The 20,535-nt window shown below is 48.3% G+C and overlaps 1 protein-coding gene across 1 annotated transcript in view; it reads left to right on the top strand.

The window, feature by feature from the left end:
- Positions 1-2,554: 2,554 nt before the first annotated feature.
- Positions 2,555-20,535, top strand: part of LOC149364873 (receptor-transporting protein 4-like) — a 48,072-nt gene continuing 30,091 nt past the window's right edge. The window contains exon 1 of the mRNA XM_089574838.1: positions 2,555-3,288. Coding sequence (XP_089430964.1) covers positions 3,119-3,288 — 170 coding nt within the window. The 5' untranslated portion in view covers positions 2,555-3,118. The remainder of the gene's footprint in view (positions 3,289-20,535) is intronic.

Raw genomic sequence — 20,535 nt, forward strand, 5'->3', positions numbered from 1 at the left:
GCGACTCTCTGAATGAATCTTTTCACGCATATATGTTTAATCTATTTAAAGCCGTTCAATCAATCGTAACTACTTAATTAATTCAGAGATAAAAGAAATATTCCCGCGTACAAAAGGTGATTTACAGAAACACTACTTGAGTTTCAGCGCCGCTAAGAGAAGGGCGTACATTTTGCTTAAACGTATAAAATGTTACCCCTGACGTCAGACATCTAAACAAAAGAAAGCAAAAAGGAAAACAACGACAGACAATTAAGGGAGAGCAATTCGGTAAGTATGTTTAACCGCGGAATACACTTTTAGCTAAAAAAAAAAAATGGTCGTTATTTGCGAGGTGCATTTACTGTGCGGCGTAGCATTTACATTGCGGGAAATTAAAACTTTCTAAAACTTACATGACCAATCCATTAAGTGCGAGCAAATGCAGTTACTGTAAAGCTGTTACAGGAACAAATTATTCGCCGACAACGTAAGTGATAGCTAAAAGAAGCAATATGGTGAACTAAAATTGGGCTTGAGATAACAAACATTTATAATGCAGGCAACGAAGGCAGTATCGAATGGCAAAAATGACGAAATGACACACATATTATGAATGACATATTATGAATGAATGACATATTATGAATTCACAGAGGATGAATACCTGTCAGGAACATATCCAAGCTAGGCTCCCTCCTTCCAAACACAAAGTCCAAACACAAAGTGTGATATAGGCAAAAATGTTGGCTTTCAGAAATCGCAGGAGGTTGCAAATTTGTAACGGTAATGATCCAGCGTCAGCTGGCTTATATGACCGCTAACAAATAGTAACATATTAAAGTTGACGTTAATGTTTATTTTAAGGTATACTGATAACGGCTTTCTGTTCATTGAAATGTGTTATTACGCACGCCCAGGTGCCGAGCTCGTAGGTGGGAGGTGCATTTTACACCTGAGGACAGAGCTCAGAAAAGAACTGAGGAAAGACCTCAGAACAGCTGCAGCTGGGAAATGAAGCTTACTCCTCGAACTACATCCAGAGTGAGTCGAAATGAAAGCGGCACGACTGCAGCTCTGCATAGACGCCCTAGAAGTATAGGAAGCCAACGCAGTGCGCCAAGAGGATGCAGCAGCGAAAGACGCAAGAGCCACAGTGCTTCTCTGGCGGGCTCCACTTAGCTTCGCCTGCAGAAATACGGTCAGCGGTCACAGAGAATGTCACGAAAAGGCGGCGCTTACTTCAAGGTGCGGGATTTCTTAGATGTATGGAAAGTCCATGCACCGACTGCCATTGATAAATAAATACTTGATCGAAACAATTACACTCGTCTTTATATAAGTGGACAAGTAAGCAGCAATCTACGTCCGAGTTACTATAAGCAAATTTTGGGTGCCTGTGCGTAATGTAGATTTGACAGGGTCGGAAAAATTGTTGATCACCGCTATACGTTCACCCCACCCAGTACCCTGGAAGAGCTAGAGGAGGCGGCTCATCTCTGGACCTTTCCAATAAGCGCTCCCTAGATACTGCCATATTGCTTGGATGGGGCTGTTGTATATGCTCCTGGTGCCAGCACGGGGAAGCGGCAGCGGAACCGGTTTGCAATAGTCCAGAGAAGACATGTGTTTCAAAATCTGTGTGTAGCTGATGGAAATGTCACAAGAATCTATAACATCCCCACCACTGCAGAAAATTCGGAACATGCGCTTCTAGTTCGTTCCCTCAACTGTCACCACGTGACACATGGCTTTGAACGTTCTGAAGTAGCATTGACATCATCCGTGACGTATACGAAAGAAAATGACCGAGTGGTACTGTTTTTGGAAAGCGGTGCGTTTGCACTGGATTAGAAGGGTGCGAGAATTATAGATGGCTTGAATCCGCCTCAACACGGCATTCCAAGAGCTCTTCGGTTACCGCAGTAGGAGGTAGTGAGGGATGGCGGGTGGCGGACCAAGCGGGACGTCACGGTCGCCGACGACACAGGTGGGCGTATATAGATTATATATCGGCGTAAAATCCCGCTCACCGCCAACTTCTGATCGTCCATTATGACACAAGGAAAAAAGCGGCAAAAGCGATCCCGACATTGAATAGCAGATCCATCGTCACAGCGTGCCGACACTGCGCGCTGACAGGTAGCTGTGCGTGCAGCCTCCGTTATAACAGTGTGTATCTCCTTCCACGTCGCGCGTCGGATCCGTACACGGGTGAGTCCACACTAGAACGCAACCCACTCATAGATGTCGCCGTTTAGCTGTCGGCTCTTTACGAAGTGAGGAACAACCGCAGCATGTGAGAGAGCATCACCGGTGTACGGGGGAGCTGGAGGGAGGAGAAGAGAGAGAGGAGAAAAGAAAGAGCGGAGTGGAGGAAGCCGTGTGCGCGCGTGTGGCAGCAGCGGCAGCGGAGGCAGCACATTTCGTTTCGCTCGGCGCTAAAACGCCTCGCTCTCCGGCAAAACCAACCAACCGACACGCGCCGGTGTGCGTGCGTGTGTGCGGCGTACCGTTCTTCTTCCCCTCACCCTCCTCCCTTCCAGCGTGTCGCGGCGCGCGCCGCCTGCTCGTCCGCATACTCTAGTGTAGCTAGCACACGTACTCGCACCCATCGCTCGCGGCTGCTTGCGCACACCATTGCACTATACACTCACTGGGGGAGAGAAGGCGGCGACGAGTGGAGGAGAGGGCGAGAAGGAAGAGAGAGAAAGACGCGGCAGGCACTCGGACCCGGCGGCAGGAGTGGCGTCGAGGACGCGTGCGCTAGAGCACTGCGTGTGGTGCTGAGGGCTTGAGCGACCGACGAGAGAGCATGCTGTGACAACCCCACCGCCTGTCTAAGCAGCGGGAGCGAGTCGACGGGGAGAGCTCATTGCGACCTCGCCCGACCCATGTGTAGCGAGCACAGCTGAGGGGTGCGGCTTGGGTGGAAGGTTATACGGGGCGAAGGTGAGACAGGTGCTACGCTCACTACTCTGATTGAGACATCAGCACCGGTGGCCCAGGCAAGTGCCGTCAGCTGTGCTGGACTCCGGTCCCGCTTGCTGCGTTGCTGCCGTCGACGGGGTGCGGTGAGGCGGCGATCGGTGACCGGTCTACGGTAGCAGCAGCAGCGCCGGGCGTCGCGGCGACGGCGATGGTGGTGTGTCTCACGTGGGGCTGCCAGGCCCCAGCCGCAGCCCTGTGTGCTCCGGTGTTGGGCCCGCCGCAACCTCCACCTCCGCAGCCTCCACCGCCTCCGCCGCCCGTGGCTCCGACGACCACCTTCTGCTCCGTGATACCCATCCACCCCTGGAAGCAGTCATAGTGAGTATACCCGCTGATGTTGCCTCTCGGATGTCGTGTCTTCAACGTGGACCCTACGGTCCTGACGGCTGCCACTGCTGGAGTGGCAGGCCGGCACTCGACCGATCGCTAAGCGAAAGCATGGAACACGTTGCTCTCTTCGAAGCAGGGTGGAGCATTTCGCGCCACAGTGCACGTGTTCGCCATTCGACGAGGCCGAGTGTTTCTGTTCTATACACGTACAATGCCATGAGGGCGCCGTGGCCGTATACACGTGATAATTAATGTCTTTGAGTCATCTCGGTCGACAGAGGAGCGCTACGCATCGCGCTTGTTCTCTGACTTCACCGTCGCATGCAGATATCTAAGAGCGTTATGCATATCCGTCACCGCGCGTTGTAAAGCTACGTGACCACCTTTATAACGGCGAAGATAAAAGAACACTTTCGGAGGAAACTGTGCCAGACGAGATCGACGGCAACGAATTCGCGTGCTGTCTGACAGCACACCACTTACAGCTGAAGCAATCGCTGTGGCGAGATATCTGCTCGGGCTTCCAAACAAAACGCGTCCGCCTTTGGTCTGACGACAATCACCGGGGGAAACTCGCTGGCAACTCGGAGATAAGCTTGCGTGTCTCCCCGCAGGCCGTTGTTTGGTCCCGCAGTTTCACGTTTCCAGTGGGTACAGAGCACTCTTGAGCGCACCTGTTAGACGACCGCCACATTACAATTACGGGCGGTATTGCTCACGCAAAGTGTTGAGCTAATACGGTAGACTAAAATCGCACATCGTCGCTCGCGTTTAGACAGCAGGGGCGCAGATAAAGACCTCTACTGGACCCACGAGTAATGAGAAAAGCCGGGCGGTTTTGGGTGATCTCACTCTACGAAGTCCCCATGCACTGTCGCCAAACTAAGAAGTCTGATGCATACACTCTATCTGTATTAACAGCCGAGTAACGTGCAAGCCCGCTCAAAGGTCACTGAACACATCGGAGCTCAGGCCTCTTCACTTGCTGCTGTAGAGGCTAAACCAGCGTGAGTGCGCATATTTCTTCGTGCATTTGCCTGCTAAAGAAGTCATCAGTTTCGTTTAGACGCCTCTCCGCAGGAAGCTCTCGTTTCATTAACCCGTTCAACACCAGGTGACAGCTGCGACGGCCGTTTCATAGAGATTGCTTGAGACAACTGCCAACTCTGCTCGAATATTTCTCTAAAGTAAGCGCCTCTCTTCTTTCTTTCTTTCTTTCTTTCTTTCTTTCTTTCTTTCTTTCTTTCTTTCTTTCTTTCTTTCTTTCTTTCTTTCTTTCTTTCTTTCTTTCTTTCCTTCGTTCTTTCTTTCTTTCTTTCTTTCTTTCTTTCTTTCTTTCTTTCTTTCGTTCGTTCCTCCATTCTTTCTCTTTCTTTCTTTCTTTCCTCCTTCCTTCCTTTCTTTCTTTCTTTCTTTCTTTCTTTCTTTCTTTCTTTCTTTCTTTCTTTCCTTCTTTCTTTCTTTCTTTCTTTCTTTCTTTCTTCCTTTCTTTCTTTGATCCCCACGATGCTGCAGAACAGCCCGCATAATGAGAGTATCAATCACCAGAGCGCGAAGCAGTCACAGCACAGACCGCGGCTTTGACTCAACAAATTTCTTAACTCTTTGCAGTGTGTTTCTAAGCAGCCGGCTTTTTCCAATTTTCGTCGTGTTGTTAGTGCGGCGCGATGTTGGACATCCATCGAACGGCCGGTGATGGATATCGTACGTGCTTCTTCACCATCGTTCGCAGCAAACACAACACCTGCGATACGCCTAAGCGCCGCACAGATGTGTCGTGTCATTAAAAAAAAAAGAATGATAATAAAGTTGAGAGACGTACTCGCAATAAGCCAAATGCGTGGATAACGTTTTCATCCATCAGGTAGACTGTGTTCTCGAGATTTTATGCGACAGTGATTAAGTCGCTGAACAGACTTTAATACAAAATTAAAGACAGAATACGCAGTATCATGTGTTAATAATTATGTTCTCCTTGACGAACTCAGCGCTAACATGAGCTTACCATGCCAAGGATTCAGAGAGCGAAGAACAGAAAACAGAACAGTTCGACTCATCAGCCTTGTCGGCTTTGTCATCTTGCGTCGCAGCAGGGTTTAGCGCACGTACAAAGAAAATAATGGCTTCTCTTGATGTCCTGCTCGCTCGCGAACAACTGTTCCGTTTTCCTTTTTCAAACTCTGTAGGTGCAGCGCGCTCTTATACATACGCGGACTCTGTAATCGATGTTTAGTTCACTCGATTGCCTTATCTTGGTAGTGCCCTATATGTGGGCAGGTTTGCAGAATTTATTACTCGGGGTCATGCTGAATTTGCGTAGTAGTAAGGACTGTACCAAAATGGGGTCCTGATAGTCAATATTTGGTCCTCAAATGTCCTTTCCTGTTATTATGCACCCAGCACAGACTGCAAGTAGTTCGCGCGTGTGTGCTCGTTCGTTGGTTCGTTGACTCATGAAATGAAGCGATGGCATGAACACGTGAAAGAGAAGTTCGAGACCAAATAAGCTGGTGACATTCCTGAGGAAGACTGAAGTCTGCACCAACGGAAACAGGATTGTGCTACAGCCATGGATGGAGCAGGCTCATGCATCGTGTAAGTGGTTCCAAGCAAATCCATATTGGTGCAACAGAGGCGAGATCTGGAAGTTGAAGGCTCTTCTTGATAGCTTCATTATTGTATACTATGTGACAGGTAGATTTTGCAAAATGTGTGACTCGGCAAAGATGTAACTCGGCAAGAACACCTTCGGAAGAGCTTGGGAGGTCTACTTAAACTCGATGAACTCATTCCCTACTAGTTAATTAGTAAGTGCAAAGCCTGATTCATCCTATCATGTCTCGAGGGAAGCTACTGGCTTGGGCAGCCTCTCGACCGTGCTTAACTACATGGGTATTTTGTAGCGCTGCTTACGTTCACAAAACATTTATAGAAAACCAAGTGGTCTTTCTGCAACCTTGGACCGCTGACTGCGTCGTATGAATATGTCGGCAAGGTTCGGAATTTTCACGGACGAACCGTGAAGTAAGCCGCATATTTTTGACATCGTGCATCTAAGGACTACTGTGAAAAAATAAAGCTCATTAGGATGCGGATACAAAAATCCAGCGCTAAGTTTTCGGAGGACTAGGTGTACAAAGGCGTTCGCGTACATTTCAGGGCACACAGGAACCAATGCAGATGAATTGTGCGCTAACGAGGAAGAGAGCACAATACAGATAAGCAGGAGTCTGCGTATTAAGTGTAACAGAAAATGTAAACCTCATTTTTGATCAGATACGTGCAGGTCGCTGTCGTTTCTGCTATAAGTCACGCAGAAATGTGGAAAACAACGAAAACAGTTGATCAGAGGCCCTCTTCAAAGGTCCTCCTCGTGCAAGACATACTTCGGAGGAATTCAGGATCCAGCCTCCGCCTCGGTTGTGTTGACTGCTTCCGCAAACGTCGTCGAGACCGCGACGCCGGTCTCATGGTTGGTTCCCACCAAGGCTCGAGCGGCGAGTGAGGTGGACTCGACAGAGTGCGTGGCCAGACTCGAAGCGTTCTTCCCCGTCAGGACGTACTGGGCATCGTTGTCGCTGTTGGGCATGGTGGCCGCCCTCGCCTCGAAGGACACCGCGACGTACATCACGGCCAAAATCAGCGCCAGTATCATGGCGCACACGTAGGCCAACATGCACAGGACTGTCAAGTCGGGCTCCTTCCGCTCGGCGCCAGCGGCAGACGTGGTCAGAGCAATGGCGACGTCATCGTCTCTCCTGGCAGCTACTGGTGCTGGGTGGGCTGGGAATCGCAGGGCAGCGGCGCCTGGGGAGGCATGGCGGGGACTCTGGGCGGCCGGACGGTGGACGTCGGCGGCGGTCACGAACACTTCGCGAGACACCCGACGTTGCGCTTGACGGCCAGGGCTGTGACGTACTGACGTGGGGTGCCTTATGACGACGGGTCTGAGAGGCACAGGGAGCGGCAAGCGTTGTGGCAGGTCCTCTAGAGAGGTATGGTAGACGCTTCCTTGTGTTTGATGTGCAGACCTGGCGGCCATATTCTCCTTCTTCTTCCTCGCGAACGGCGCATGGCCATGATAAAATGAATCCTCCGGCTCTGGATCAGATTACGGTGAATAGATGATATCTTGTTTACGATGAAAAGAAAGCGAATTGATGTGCGCTGCAATGCACGTCATATGAGCGATCATGGGTGCACATGCAACGTACGCTGCGGCCACCTTGCATAGCCAGCGCCACCTAAACGTCTAGGCAATCACATCTTTAACTCCTGGGGCTATATATACGTTGCGTTCATACTTCTACGGCGTTAGCTGTGTGAGATGCTGCAATGCCTGCACCGTAACCGGGCCACAAGAGAGCGCTGCCTGCTGCCTTCGGAAATTTGACACTACGTACCGCTCATCAACATCATCACCAACCTGACTACACCCACATCAGGACAAAGGCCTCTCTCATATGTCTACAATTAACCTGTTCTGCGCCAGCTGCGGCCACCTTCTCCCCGCAAACTTTATAATCTTTTTTTTTTATTCGAGGCGTTTGCCATTAGGCATAATGTAAAAGGGAAAGAAAATTATAAGAAGGAGTGTAAACAAGCCTCATTTAAAAAGTGGCAAAAGTTTATAACTTTATAATCTATTTCACGCATCTAACTTTCTGCCGCCCTCCGCTACGTTTGCCTTCTTGGAATCCATTTCGTTACTCTTGAGGACCATCGGTCATCTTTCCTTCGCATTACATGCCCTGCCCAAGCCCATTTATTCTTATTGATTGCGACACAGGATGTCATTAACCCACGTTTGTTCCGTGACCCACTCTTCCCTCTTCGTGTCCCTTAGCGTTACAGATATCATTCTTCTTTCAATAGCTCGCTACGTGGCCCTCAATTTAAGTAAAATCCTTTTAGTTAGCCTGCACGTTTCTGTCCCTATAGGTGAGTACCGGTAAGATACTAACACTAAAATTTCTGACATTACAAGAAGAAGAAAAAAAAAAAGAAAGTAAGTTGAAATTCCCGTGTCATTACTCCTTTAAATACAGGTGGTCTAAGCCTAAGTCGCCGCGCATAGTGCGATATGAGCCGCCACCTGACGTCAAAGCTGACTAGATAGCGCACACGCAGGAGAACGACCTCACTAGACTAGCCCGCAAACTGCTATATGCTTCCCGTGGATGCCGCCTGAAAAGTGCAGAAGCAGACGATAATGGATCAGATCGACCTTGAGGTATATACACGTTGACGAAAGCGGGAACAAACTCAATTTTTCCCCGCCTGAGTGACAGATCGTCTGAGGGAGCTCAAATCTGCCACGCTGTAAGAGAAACTGTGGCGGCGAATGTTACAGAGGAAGATGACGTTGCGCTGTTTCATCAAAGCCCTTGAATGTTCTTTCCAGCGCCCTTTAAGCAGCAGCCGCCATATAGTTCTGCTTACGAGCGCAAGCCTGCGGACGTGATTCTATGGATATCATCAGGTGCGAGACTCAAAAAGAAACAAGAAAAATTAGAGGTCACGGGTAAGCGCTTAGGAAAAACTCTAGGATGAGCATCTCTTGCAGCTATCTTTGCTAAATGTATATATACCGTCTATCGACCAACCTTGTCAAGAACTGGAACTAAAAATAAATTATTGAATGACTGCGCAAAACGCCTTAATCGTGTTTTAGAACTAAGCGACAAAATGTGATGATCATTTGTAGATATTGTGGTTCCTGAGGTAATGGAAGGGATTTCTCTCGTGCCGTTTTCCAATCCCGCGGAAACGCCGCAGATCGAAATGACGCTTTTAGAGATAACGACTAGAAATTAAACGAATGGCGCAGAGTAACAACGAAGAAATAACTTCAGTACGCCAGGCTCAGGATGATTTTACCTTTAGCCTCATGGGCACACATACGAACTAATGTTTATAAAGAACAATGTCTTCAACACCGGAGTAGTAAGGAGGGGACGTTATTAACTAGAGGGAGAATTAGAAGAAAATAACTGCTCAGAAAATGATGATTATAAAGTGACAAGCGATAAACTTTGACAAGCGATAAATTTTCTTTTTTTTTTTACTTTCTAGTATTAATGCCTTACGTTAAGTTTTATTCATGTTATTTCCTTAAGTGTACCTTTGTGGCCTTTCATTACTACAGTTGTTCCTGTTTCATGTTTTGCTGCTTACTCTGTAACCCCCCTTACACAATGCCCCTATGGGGCCTGTAAGGTATTTTAAATAAATAAATAAATAAATAAATTATAAACCTGCCTTCACTCAAATCTGGTGGATGGTTATTTTACGCTCGCGAATAACATTCCAGAAGCTCTTGAGCGAGGCGGCGCCGATGCGAGTGATTGAGGGGGCGTTGCTATGGCGACCAACGCTGGACGCTGAAAGACTCGGCGACAGCCTTACAAAAAGTATTATCAGATGCACCCGTACGGCAGATGTCTTTCAAAGGATGTCCAACGTGTCGCCTGGCCCGCCAATGTTCGAAGCTTTGACGATATGCATACCGCTGCGGATGTAGCCAAGTAATTCGCCGTATTACTTCTTGTACGCACAGTTATACCGCTCCTTCATTCGCTTCTATTATTTGTGGCATGAGCGTCCGTGGATTCGTCGTTGCTTGGTCCGCGCTTTTGGTGCCACTTTTCATCTACCGCGGGGAATTTGCGTCGTTACTCAAACGAATTAATGCAGACTCCTGGTTGCTTAATTTCCTGCGGTTACTTTATTTTTTCACTTCATACTTTGTACCCGTTTCTGTAATGACAACATCTTACTTAGGTGTCTATAGCATAAAGATACAACAGCTCAGGTGTCAACAGGGAAGAGAAAAGAGCTTCAGCGACGCAGCAAAGAAACTTACACTCGAAGGTTGGGGAATACTGAACGGCCGCCACGGTGGTTCAGCGGCTAAAGCGCTTGGCTGCTGAGCCGAAGGTAACGAGGTCAATTGCTGCCGCGGAGGCTATGTAAAAACGCCCGTCTTAATAGATTTCGGTGCCTGTTAAAGAAGCCCTGGCGAGCTAGCCGAAATTAATTCGGAGCCTTCCAATGTGGCATATCTCATAGCCCACAGTGCTGGTTTGCTACGAAAAAACGAACAAACAAATGAATTAATGAATTAATTAATGAAAGCAAACTATCTCGCCATAGCGTCGCCACGCCCCTAAGAGATCATACCTTACAAAGCCTTTCTTGCAGATAACCTAGTAAAGTATTATTAAGTGGCTGTAAGATGTTGACGAAGAAAGTGCACGGACCTGTTGACTGGGGAGAACGAGGGGGTCAAAGGGATGGTAGGAAGAAAAATGAACTGAATAGGGGAAGAAATCGACGGTTTGACGTGCGTCGTGGTCATCGTGTGCACCGATGCGATGACTACGACTACAACGATCCCGTGCAAGCTACCGTACCTCGTCTTTCGCCACCGCTGCAGTTAACACCGTTCCACAGCACACCGCGTTTAGAACTGTGAACTAGTAAGAGCACCGCACCTGACATCCTCACGCGCGCAAGAGAGAAAGGAAAAGCAAAGCGCTACCCTGATCTACGAGCAGCAGCTATATCTTGAATGCGCGGAAGCATCGTCACGTTTCCGGCTCTCTCCGAAACGCGAGAGCGGTCACGCATGCACCCGCGCACGCGCTTCGTACAGAAGACACCGGCGGCAGTGATTGGCGTCGAACTTGGACGGCACCTGGCCGCCAGTGCGGTGTTTACTGCCCGAACAAGAGCCCCTGCGCCGAGCACACCGCAGAGCCGCCATACATGCATAGCCCTCGCCATCCCTGCAGGAAACGCGCGTACCCGTACTGCCAGGTCTTCGGAGACGCACGATCTGCGCCGAGAGGACCTTGGACCCTCAGAGCCGCGGCGCGCCCGGTAAAACAAGAGCAGCACCCGCAATCCTCTTCTCGCTGCTGCGGCGAAAGACGAGCGCGCTAGAGTGACCAAGGCGCAATGTGCCTCGAGCAGCACGCACAGATTCCCCCCCCCCCCCCCCCCCCCCCCCCCAGTGGTTCACCGGAGAAAATGATCAGGGTTGCCTACGCGGACGGCGCGTCATTGGACACCGCGACCTGTGCATGCCCGCTTTCGATGTTTACGACAAAACGAGCGAGCTCCGCTTCGGTCCGCGGCTGTGCTCGAGCGCAGGCACTGGGGCTCTCTCGTTCCACCTGCCGGATAATCCGAGAGGGAGGATTCAGCGAGAAAGGCTTGTAATTACTAGTGTCGCTGAACACGTGACAGCGAACAAAGGAGTGGAAAGCCGAGGAAAGCAGCCTGACTAGTGCTGGTTAGCTGAGTACTTGAAGCGAATTAGTACTGCTGTGGTAGTAAGATACTTTATTTAGTGAAAATAGTACAGAAATAAGCAGAAGCACGAAAAGGAGCTCTCAGTACGAGGTCCCAAAGGCAACAGCCAGCGCCTCAGCCCGGCTTATCCGATACCTCAAACTCCCTCCCTATTATGTACCAATAATAAAGTTTTTCAGACAGACAGTCCGGGCTTGAGAAGATGGTTGGATGGGTGTGAGGAACGAGTGGGTTGTCCGGACTTTGCCAGACAATGTGGGTGAGGAGAGGAAGGATTAACCGGGCGGAGGCGTGAGGGAGGCGGGGGGGGGGGGGGGGGGGGTGGAATTGTCTGTCTTCTGCAGAAAAATATGCACAAGATCATACCGCATTTCCCAACATACACCTCAAAGCAAATTCAAAGTACCAGCACTCAGCAGCAGTCCTGTAGTGTACGTAGTACAGTTGATGATGATGACCGTTTTTCGATCCCCTTGCTAAATCAAAAGTGCTACTGACTAGAGGCTAAACTTACTGAACAACGTCTGTCGCATCCGCTCATACGGTCAAAAGTAGCAGCTCACCAACTTGACGCGCCCTCCGTGAACAAGGCACAAGCGGGCCTCCGCCCTATTGCTCGGCACTTGCGCAGATTCGTAAAGACGTATCCGCCTGTGCCTCAAAAACGATCGTGCGGTGGCCTTAAACGAAATAGGTATTTCGGGTGACATGCTATGCCATGTCAGAGAAGCAGTCGGGTGTTGCGCGAAACGCCGCCCAGGGAGCGAGAGATAGTGAAACACGGGGAGAGGGCAACACCGAGGAGCTAGATAACTCTCGAGGAGCCGCTATTCAGAGCTCCTGTCGGCGCCCTTCTTGTCACTAATTACGAAACAGCCCAAACAACAACGAACGCATCGAGGGGACGGGGCCGGTGAGTGGTGAAAATGGAGGAAGGGGGATCGACAGCGACGACGTGGCCGTGAAAAAGAAACACGCGTCGGAGCGGAGAGAAAACCGCTCTTTTGTCTCCCCAGTCCCGCTGAAGATGCTTGACTGACGGGTTTTGTGGCAGCCGGGCGTTTCTGGCGTTCCCTTTCGCTTTGACGGATATATATACGCAGGGGCTTTCCTTCTTTCTTTCTTTCTTTCTTTCTTTCTTTCTTTCTTTCTTTCTTTCTTTCTTTCTTTCTTTCTTTCTTTCTTTCTTTCTTTCTTTCTTTCTTTCTTTCTTTCTTTCTTTCTTTCTTTCTTTTGTATTTCTTTCTTTCTTTCCATGCTGTCTTTTACGCTTCACCTCCCGCGCACGCTCTCCGCGACACACAACTCCGGGAGCAGGCAGGCGTGTCCAAAGCAGCCGGCGACGTGTAACGTGTACACCGTGTTTGCATTTCTCTTTAGCGCGCTTAAACGTTTCCGTACCGGCGCACTTTAGCTTAGGACGGCAACAGAATCGATGTGATGGGAGCAGTTCACTCTTCGGGAACACATACTCAGGGTCAAAGTCAAAGTCGAAGCCAAATTATTCAATATCTCGTTCAAAATGTTAGGAGTCGAGGCAGAAGGTCTTCAATAAGCGTGACGGGGCCTGGACTCTTACTTTACGATCTTCGACACTTATTGTTCTCTGCCGTTATACTCTGATGCCGCCGCTAGGCGGCTGAACCGGCGCCGTGGAGCTATATGGGCTCTTGGATGATGAACTACGCGGAAACTGGTGGGCTTAAGACGGTTTGGAAATTTGTGGCTTATTGTCGAGGTGACCCCGACTCGTTTTATGCAGCTCGTATGAGGAAGGTGTTCAGTGGGTCTGATAGGTTCCCAAGATGCTGTAACCGGGCTGCGGTTTTCACCGCGGTGGTTCAGTGGACGAATTCACTAGGTGAGATTTTGCTGACATTCGGAATATTCAAAGTCGCGATCTATTCGGTTGAAGACATATATAGTAATGATTGGTGGGTTGGAATTTCTACTAGTCTTGTTACCAATGTTGGTGCCTCCCCGACTTGCCGAGGACCAACAGGTAGTATGCGTCATCTTTTGGTGCCTATGAATAGCCGGTTTAAATCTGATCTCCTTGAGCTTCCAGCACTATAGGTTGTCGCATCCTTCGTCTGTCGAGTCATAAGCTACTGACGCACATTGATCGTCTGCGCTAAGCCATCAGTGCCGTTTCAACTGCTGCAATCACTATTAGCTGCTATATTTTATATATACAGGGTGGTTCACCTAATATTATCCACATTTTTTTTTTAATAAACTTTTCAAGTCACAAGCGCGCTTTTTCCGGCATAGCATTGTCAGCGGTGTAGTACATCAGAATACAGCTAAGACGTGCTAAATAGCAGGCTGGTTAACTAATACTTAAAAGTTAACTTTTTATTTTTTACTGTTACTGTACGTAGTAGCCCACCGTAAATAATAACCATATCAGTTTTTAGAATTTATAAAACGCGGTTACCCTCGGTGCTGCGGCCCAACAAATTCTGGCTATTTCAACGCGTTACATGCACTGGAGAGGTGGCTTTGCCTGCTAGCTTCTCGAAAGCCTATGTATTTTGGCGGGATGTAGCCAAAATTTTTTGGGCCACAGCGCCGAGGGTAATCGCGTTTCGAAATTCTAAAAACAGATATGGATATTACTTGGGGTGGGCTTTACGTCTCTCAACAATTTACAACCTAACAGTGATAGTTAAAGCCGCCGCGGTGGCTTAGCGGTTATGGTGCTCGGCTGCTGACCCAAAAGACGCGGGTTCGATCCCGGCCGCGGCGGCTAGAATTTCTTTGGAGGAGAAATTCTAGAGGCCCGTGTACTGTGCGATGTCAGTGCACGTTAAAGAACCCCAGGTGGTCGAAATTTCCGGAGCCCTCCACTACGGCGTCTCTCATAGCCTTAGTCGCTTTGGGACGTTAAACCCCATAAACCAAAACTAACCAACCAGTAATAGTTAAAATTATAACTATTCAATATTAGTTAACCAGCCTTCTAGTTAGCGCGTCTTAGCTGTATTCTGATGTACTACACCGCTTACAACGCTATGCGGAAAAAAGCGCTCTTCTAACTCTAAAAGACTATTTTTAAAAATTGTGGCAAGTCATAGGTGTAACACTCTGTATGTGACGTTTACAGACTGTTTTTGTACGTTCAATTTACCGCATGAAACGACGATGAGGAAAAAACACATTCGTGTGCAAACAGACAAATCCAGGTCTCCATCTGTATCGGTGAATCGCGTATGACGCCGCCAAAAGGAACCACATGCGCAATCCAGTAAATAAGCGCGATCGATCCGCCAGCTCAGTGCATGGTTATGGTCCTCGGCTGCTGAACTGAAAGACGCGGGTTCGATCCCGGCCACGGCTGTTGCATTTCGATGGCGGCGAAATGCTGGAGGCCCGTATACTGTGCGATGTCAGTGTACGGTAAAGAACCCCAGGTGGTAGTAATTCCCGGAGTACTCCACTACGGCGTCCATCATATATCCTGAGTCACTTTAGGACGCTCCGCAAAACCATAAGCGTGATCGAATTTTCAGTATTCCCGCTTCAAATCCTCTGACTCGTAGCATTCTTCAGAGTTTAATGCTTCTAAATATAGCCATGAACGACGTGCACTATATGCTGGAAAGCATAAAATACGCAAGAAGACACGCGATAAGCCTGCGATTGAAAACAGCGGTAATAAAAGAAAAAGAAAGAAATGCGACGAAACATGTGGGGCGAGGAAACAGGCGCTCCAGAAGCACAGCTGCCGTCTCACGGTCGCGTAGGGTTGCCCAGGCAACACCACGATGTCTGTCGTTCCACCGGAGTTCAGCGCTGTGGCATAGGTGATCCCACCACAGCGCAAGAGTCATGATCACTGTGGCAAGCACAAAGTTAATATCAACAGGATACGTGATTCACGATCATCCGAACTGTAGGTGTTATCGTAGGATACAGTGCAGATCCTAACGGCACAAGAGTTGGAATCATCAGAGTATAGAAAGATAGCACCAACGTGGTTCATCAGCACTGTCGGAAACACAATGGAATAAAGTAGGATCAAAAATACTCGAATCAGGATAATCGCTTCATTTAGGATGATAATCGGCATAAGCTTTAGGATAACCACTACACAAGGCTATGAACCAACATGACAGTTGGGATAACCTTGAAACAAGTAGGGTCGCCACCACGGAATCGTCATCCAGGCATGAAGCCGCCGCAAAGCCAAAGAGTTGGGATGACTGTTATCATTACGCTAGTCGCGATCAGAGTGGAACAAGATAGCACCAGTTGTCGGCCCAGTGTAATTTACAGTAAAACAGCTGCACTAAAGCGAAACGCATTAAAAAAAAAAAAAACAGGAAGGCAAGTTTAGTATAACAATGCTGTTGCACCGCTACACGTACATGAAATAGAATGGAACGAACGTAAAGACAGACACACATTAATCTTGGCATTAGTCAGCGTTTGAAGGAAAGTTTATTTGCATCTGTAAAACATCCAGAAGTGAAGTGACAACTACATGCATTCCCTCTCTCGGATGCTATAAGAACGCCACCAAAGCGAAGCATATCTTCGTTGAATTCTTTTGCACAGCATGCTCATCTCGTGAAGTTGGAGCTCACTACTGCGCATGCTCAAAATGCGCTAAAAAAAAAGTAAATACAGCCCTGCCTCGATTCCCTGATCAGAGAACTCTGTGTGCGGAGCTGCAGTACCATGCAGCGATTCCTGCCTTTAGTACCACTGTATGGTTGAGGTGTGTGTTTTCGTGCGCACTGCGCTAAGTACGAGAACCACGAATAATGGAGAGACATTAATGCAGCATTCGGGTGTCCAATATATTTTGCCCCTTGGCCTGTAACATATTTATTAGCTGACGAAAATAAGATATGATCAAAAGAAAGTTTTAAATGTCTTATTTCGGAGGATTAATTCATTTTTCGATATAGCTCCACCGAGGTTGATGACTTCCGTCATCTATGCGCTAGTGTTTGCATGCCGTCATAGAAGAACGAAGCGAGCTGCTGACGACACCAGCTACGCATTGCAATGAAGACGTATTTGTTGGACGCAAAGCGTGTGCGTTCAGAATGCACACGTGGCCCTGTAGGTCCGGAACATAGGATGGATGAGGTAGAACATCCTGGAACTGCTGCCTCTTCAACACGGCGGTGGTCTCTCGACTTGTGTGTGACCGAGCGTTGCCATATTGAACGATAGCATTTTTTGCGGACTAAATCTACGCTGACGTACACACAAGTTCTTCAGCGCCTGTAGAGTACTGAGTTGATAGTCGCGCCGCGTTTCAGACATTCCGCCAGAGCCATCACTGTCTCAGCAAAATGGCTATCTCAGCAGCTAATGGATGTGTCTTGAACTTCTTGGGACGAGGGGAGCTCGGATGCCTGTACTGCATGCTCTGTGTCTCTAGGTCGTAGTGATGAGTCCATGACTCATCCCAAGTGACGATTTGATTGAGGAAGGCATCTCCCTCTGCTTCGTAACGCACCGAATTTGGTTGATGCTGTTCCATTCAGGTTTGTTTCATGTCGGCTGTCATTTGACGAGGCGCCCACGGGAAACACACTTTCTCGAACCTCAGTTCGCCTTTTACGATGTGATTCACTGTTTCAAGCGACACGCCCGGGATGCCCGAAATAACGCTCTGCTTAATGCGACGTTCACCGCTAATCAGTTCATCCACATGCGCCACGAGCTCTGCTCTGGGGTGGATGCAGACAGCGGGTGTCCACTGCGGTCCTTGTCTTTCGCATTCGACGTGGATGGGTCTTCCGTGCTGTTGGATTTGGGCGAGAATGGGTGCGTGTTCATTACCGAAGCGCCGGTTGAGGGAGCAACGCAGTGAAGACTTGGGACACAGACAGCAAGAGTAGGCATTGAGAGGCAAACTGTATTTTGTAGCGGCCTCTCTCCTCGGACCTTAAGTGCACTCTAACGAAGACTCTTTTGTTGGACTGTGGTCGCGGTGTCCTCCTCGCGGCCGGATCTTGAAACCTGCAGTCGTCAGCACCTGCTTGCAGCAGGTGCCTGAGCCCCGGACTGCCCTCCTCAACTGCTCCACACTGGAGTCCAAAAGGGCTGTAAAGCGGGCGCGAGAGTGGGGCCTCGTCGTGCGGTGTCCCGGACTAAGGATACCGACCATGCAGCAGGGTTTTGTGACCCTCAAACTCTCTTTGAGTATTAAAAAAGTTTTTCACCACCAGCCTCGAATCGACCGGGGCAGCCGATTTGTAGAAAGCCCTCCTCGAAACGGGGGGGGGGGGGGGGGCGGGGGGGGGGGGGGGATCTCTCCGACACATTGACCTAAACTCGCCGAGGGTCATTCGGCTGGCAATTTATGACCGTTTTCTTTTTGCTCTATGCGCGTAAGACGGCTGAGACACAGTTATAACATACTCGCCTGCTGACTGTACTTTCGTCAACACACGCCTCCCCATAAACGGCACTCATTCGACAGTGGGTATAGATAGGTGGAACTCAGAAACTCGATACTGCACGCTATTTTAACCGTACGTCCATATAGGCCGACATTTTATTCATAACTGCTTCGACATTAGTGGTGCCTCTTGCCAAGTATAAACATTCATCAAAAGTAGAGCATCAAACTTCCTTTTGATGGTAACGTCTTTCGTTATCATCAGTTAATAAACACGTCACGACAGACCAGGAAGCAAAATATATTGAACACTACGTAGTAGCAAAAAGATCTTTATTGGCGGGAAATCAAGTGATGGCGAATGTAAATCAAGTCAACGGCGACGTTACCTAGCCTCCGGGATCCGCACCCAAGAAACTGTGTCGATGCGCGCACTTTACTTGCGAAATCGGCCGATAATGGCGACACCTGATTTTAACTTTTTTTTTTTTTGCTTTTTCTGGCTTATAGAAGTTCCTTCTTCAATTCATCATCCGAAGTTGCCCTCGTGGCATTATACATGCATTGTGTACAGCCCTTGCGACTAGTCGCCGAAACTTTTGCGCTGAGGAGCGTCTTTGCCCTCCGCCTTCGTCATGCTGCAACTTCTACACGGACTGCAGCGTAACCACCACCAAGGCTGCCGGCCGCTCTTGCTCTCACGCGAGATGACGTAGTCGAAAGTAACGTAATTCGGACATCCTTTGGCTTTTCATTCACTCTGCCTCTACCATGCCTTGAGCCCAGATGATGCCATCATGGAAAGGGTATAATAAAACTAATACGGCCTTTAAAGCGAACATGTCCACTCCATCATCCATGCATGACAGAGTCGCAGCGATTGGCGCCTGTCCGTGATGGCAGGCTTGAAAATAATGTATATGACTGTCTGCATACACACCCTCGTTTCGGGAAGCTATAGCTATCAGCCACTTTTCCAAGGTCTTTTTTTTTTTATTCGATTCGTCGCAGTTAACTAGGACGTCTGACGCGTAGTGCGCGTACTGTTGGGAACACCTTGTCGGCCTCGTCCACCGATACAGCAGTCATTCATAATATTTGTGCCTGCTGCATCTATGATAATAATTTCAACAGCGCATGCTACGGTGTCGCAACGGTGTCCTGCAGGGCAAGGCTTCCTGTTCATGCATCTGTGAGCCGCCACATCTAGTCACTAAAGATCTTGCACTGATCGTTAATTCATCTTGTCATATTTCAAATAATGTCCATTTTATTTAACGCGATAGCGTTATAGGCCCCGTTCTCCAGAGAATCCAGTGTCGGCGTTGTCGGTGTCGGCGTTGTGAGCGAAAAATCATGGACGCAGCATTGGCAGGTGGTCCCTGGAGGCAGGTGGGCCACCTAGGCCACGTGACCTTGCACTGTTATCACAACCTGCCCTTCGGTGTCCCTTCCAATTTTTTTTTTCCTGCATTCCCCGCTCAAGCAGGAGTCACCATACTGAGCCATACTTCGCTCGTGCTAATAACTTCAAATGCATTTTTTTTTTCGCCGCCGCGGTGGCTCAGCGGTTATGGTGCTCGGCTGCTGACCCGAAAGACGCGGGCTCGATCCCGGCCGCGGAGGCTAGAATTTCTTTGGAGGAGAAATTCTAGAGGCCCGTGTACTGTGCGATGTCAGTGCACGTTAAAGAACCCCAGGTGGTCAAAATTTCCGGAGCCCTGCACTACGGCGTCTCTCATAGCCTGAGTCGCTTTGGGACGTTAAACCCCATAAACCAAACTAAACCAAACCATTTTTTTTTCTTGCACGGTTAGCAGAACACTGGAACCTAATTCCTGGAATAATCTGGTCTCTTCTATTAACGTCATTTTAAACATCAATTGATGCCACTTGTTGCTGTGTTATTGAACTGTATTGTATTCATTGTGTAATGTTTCAGTTTAATTTACTTTACTGCATCATTCTTATATTGTATGTACTGTATATGTTACAGTGTTATATTCTGTTCCTTGTGTTGTAACCTGGGATATTAGTGCGCATTCCCTTTAATTATTTATTTTCATCTCACTCCTCCAACAGCCCGACTATAAGTGGCTGCAGTATGAATAAATAAATAAATAAATAAATAAATAAATAAATAAATAAATAAATAAATAAATAAATAAATAAATAAATAAATAAATAAATAAATAAATAAATAAATAAATAAATAAATAAATAAATAAATAAATGCTAGTCCAACAATGGCGACACTTGCTGGCAGCGCGTAAAGCAGCTTAACGCTTCGCTTTGGTGCATCAGTAAAATTGGTGATATTAAGTATGATTTCACTAATGTCCTTCTTGCAAGAATATTTCAGTTTAACGTATTTCGAAATAGGTAATATTTCAGTTGGACGTACACGTGCGTTGGACCAAAACATGTTTTTGAAATCGGTATAACGAAGTTTCGGTCTTCACACCGCTCCTGAGGCCCACTTATGGGGCCCCGGACTAGGGGCTCCACCCGCTATCAACCTTAAACTCTCTTTCTCCCTATCCAACAAT

This window comes from Amblyomma mixtum, chromosome 2 (assembly GCF_055824585.1).
Source record: "Amblyomma mixtum isolate Tamu chromosome 2, ASM5582458v1, whole genome shotgun sequence".
Lineage (NCBI taxonomy): Eukaryota > Metazoa > Arthropoda > Arachnida > Ixodida > Ixodidae > Amblyomma > Amblyomma mixtum.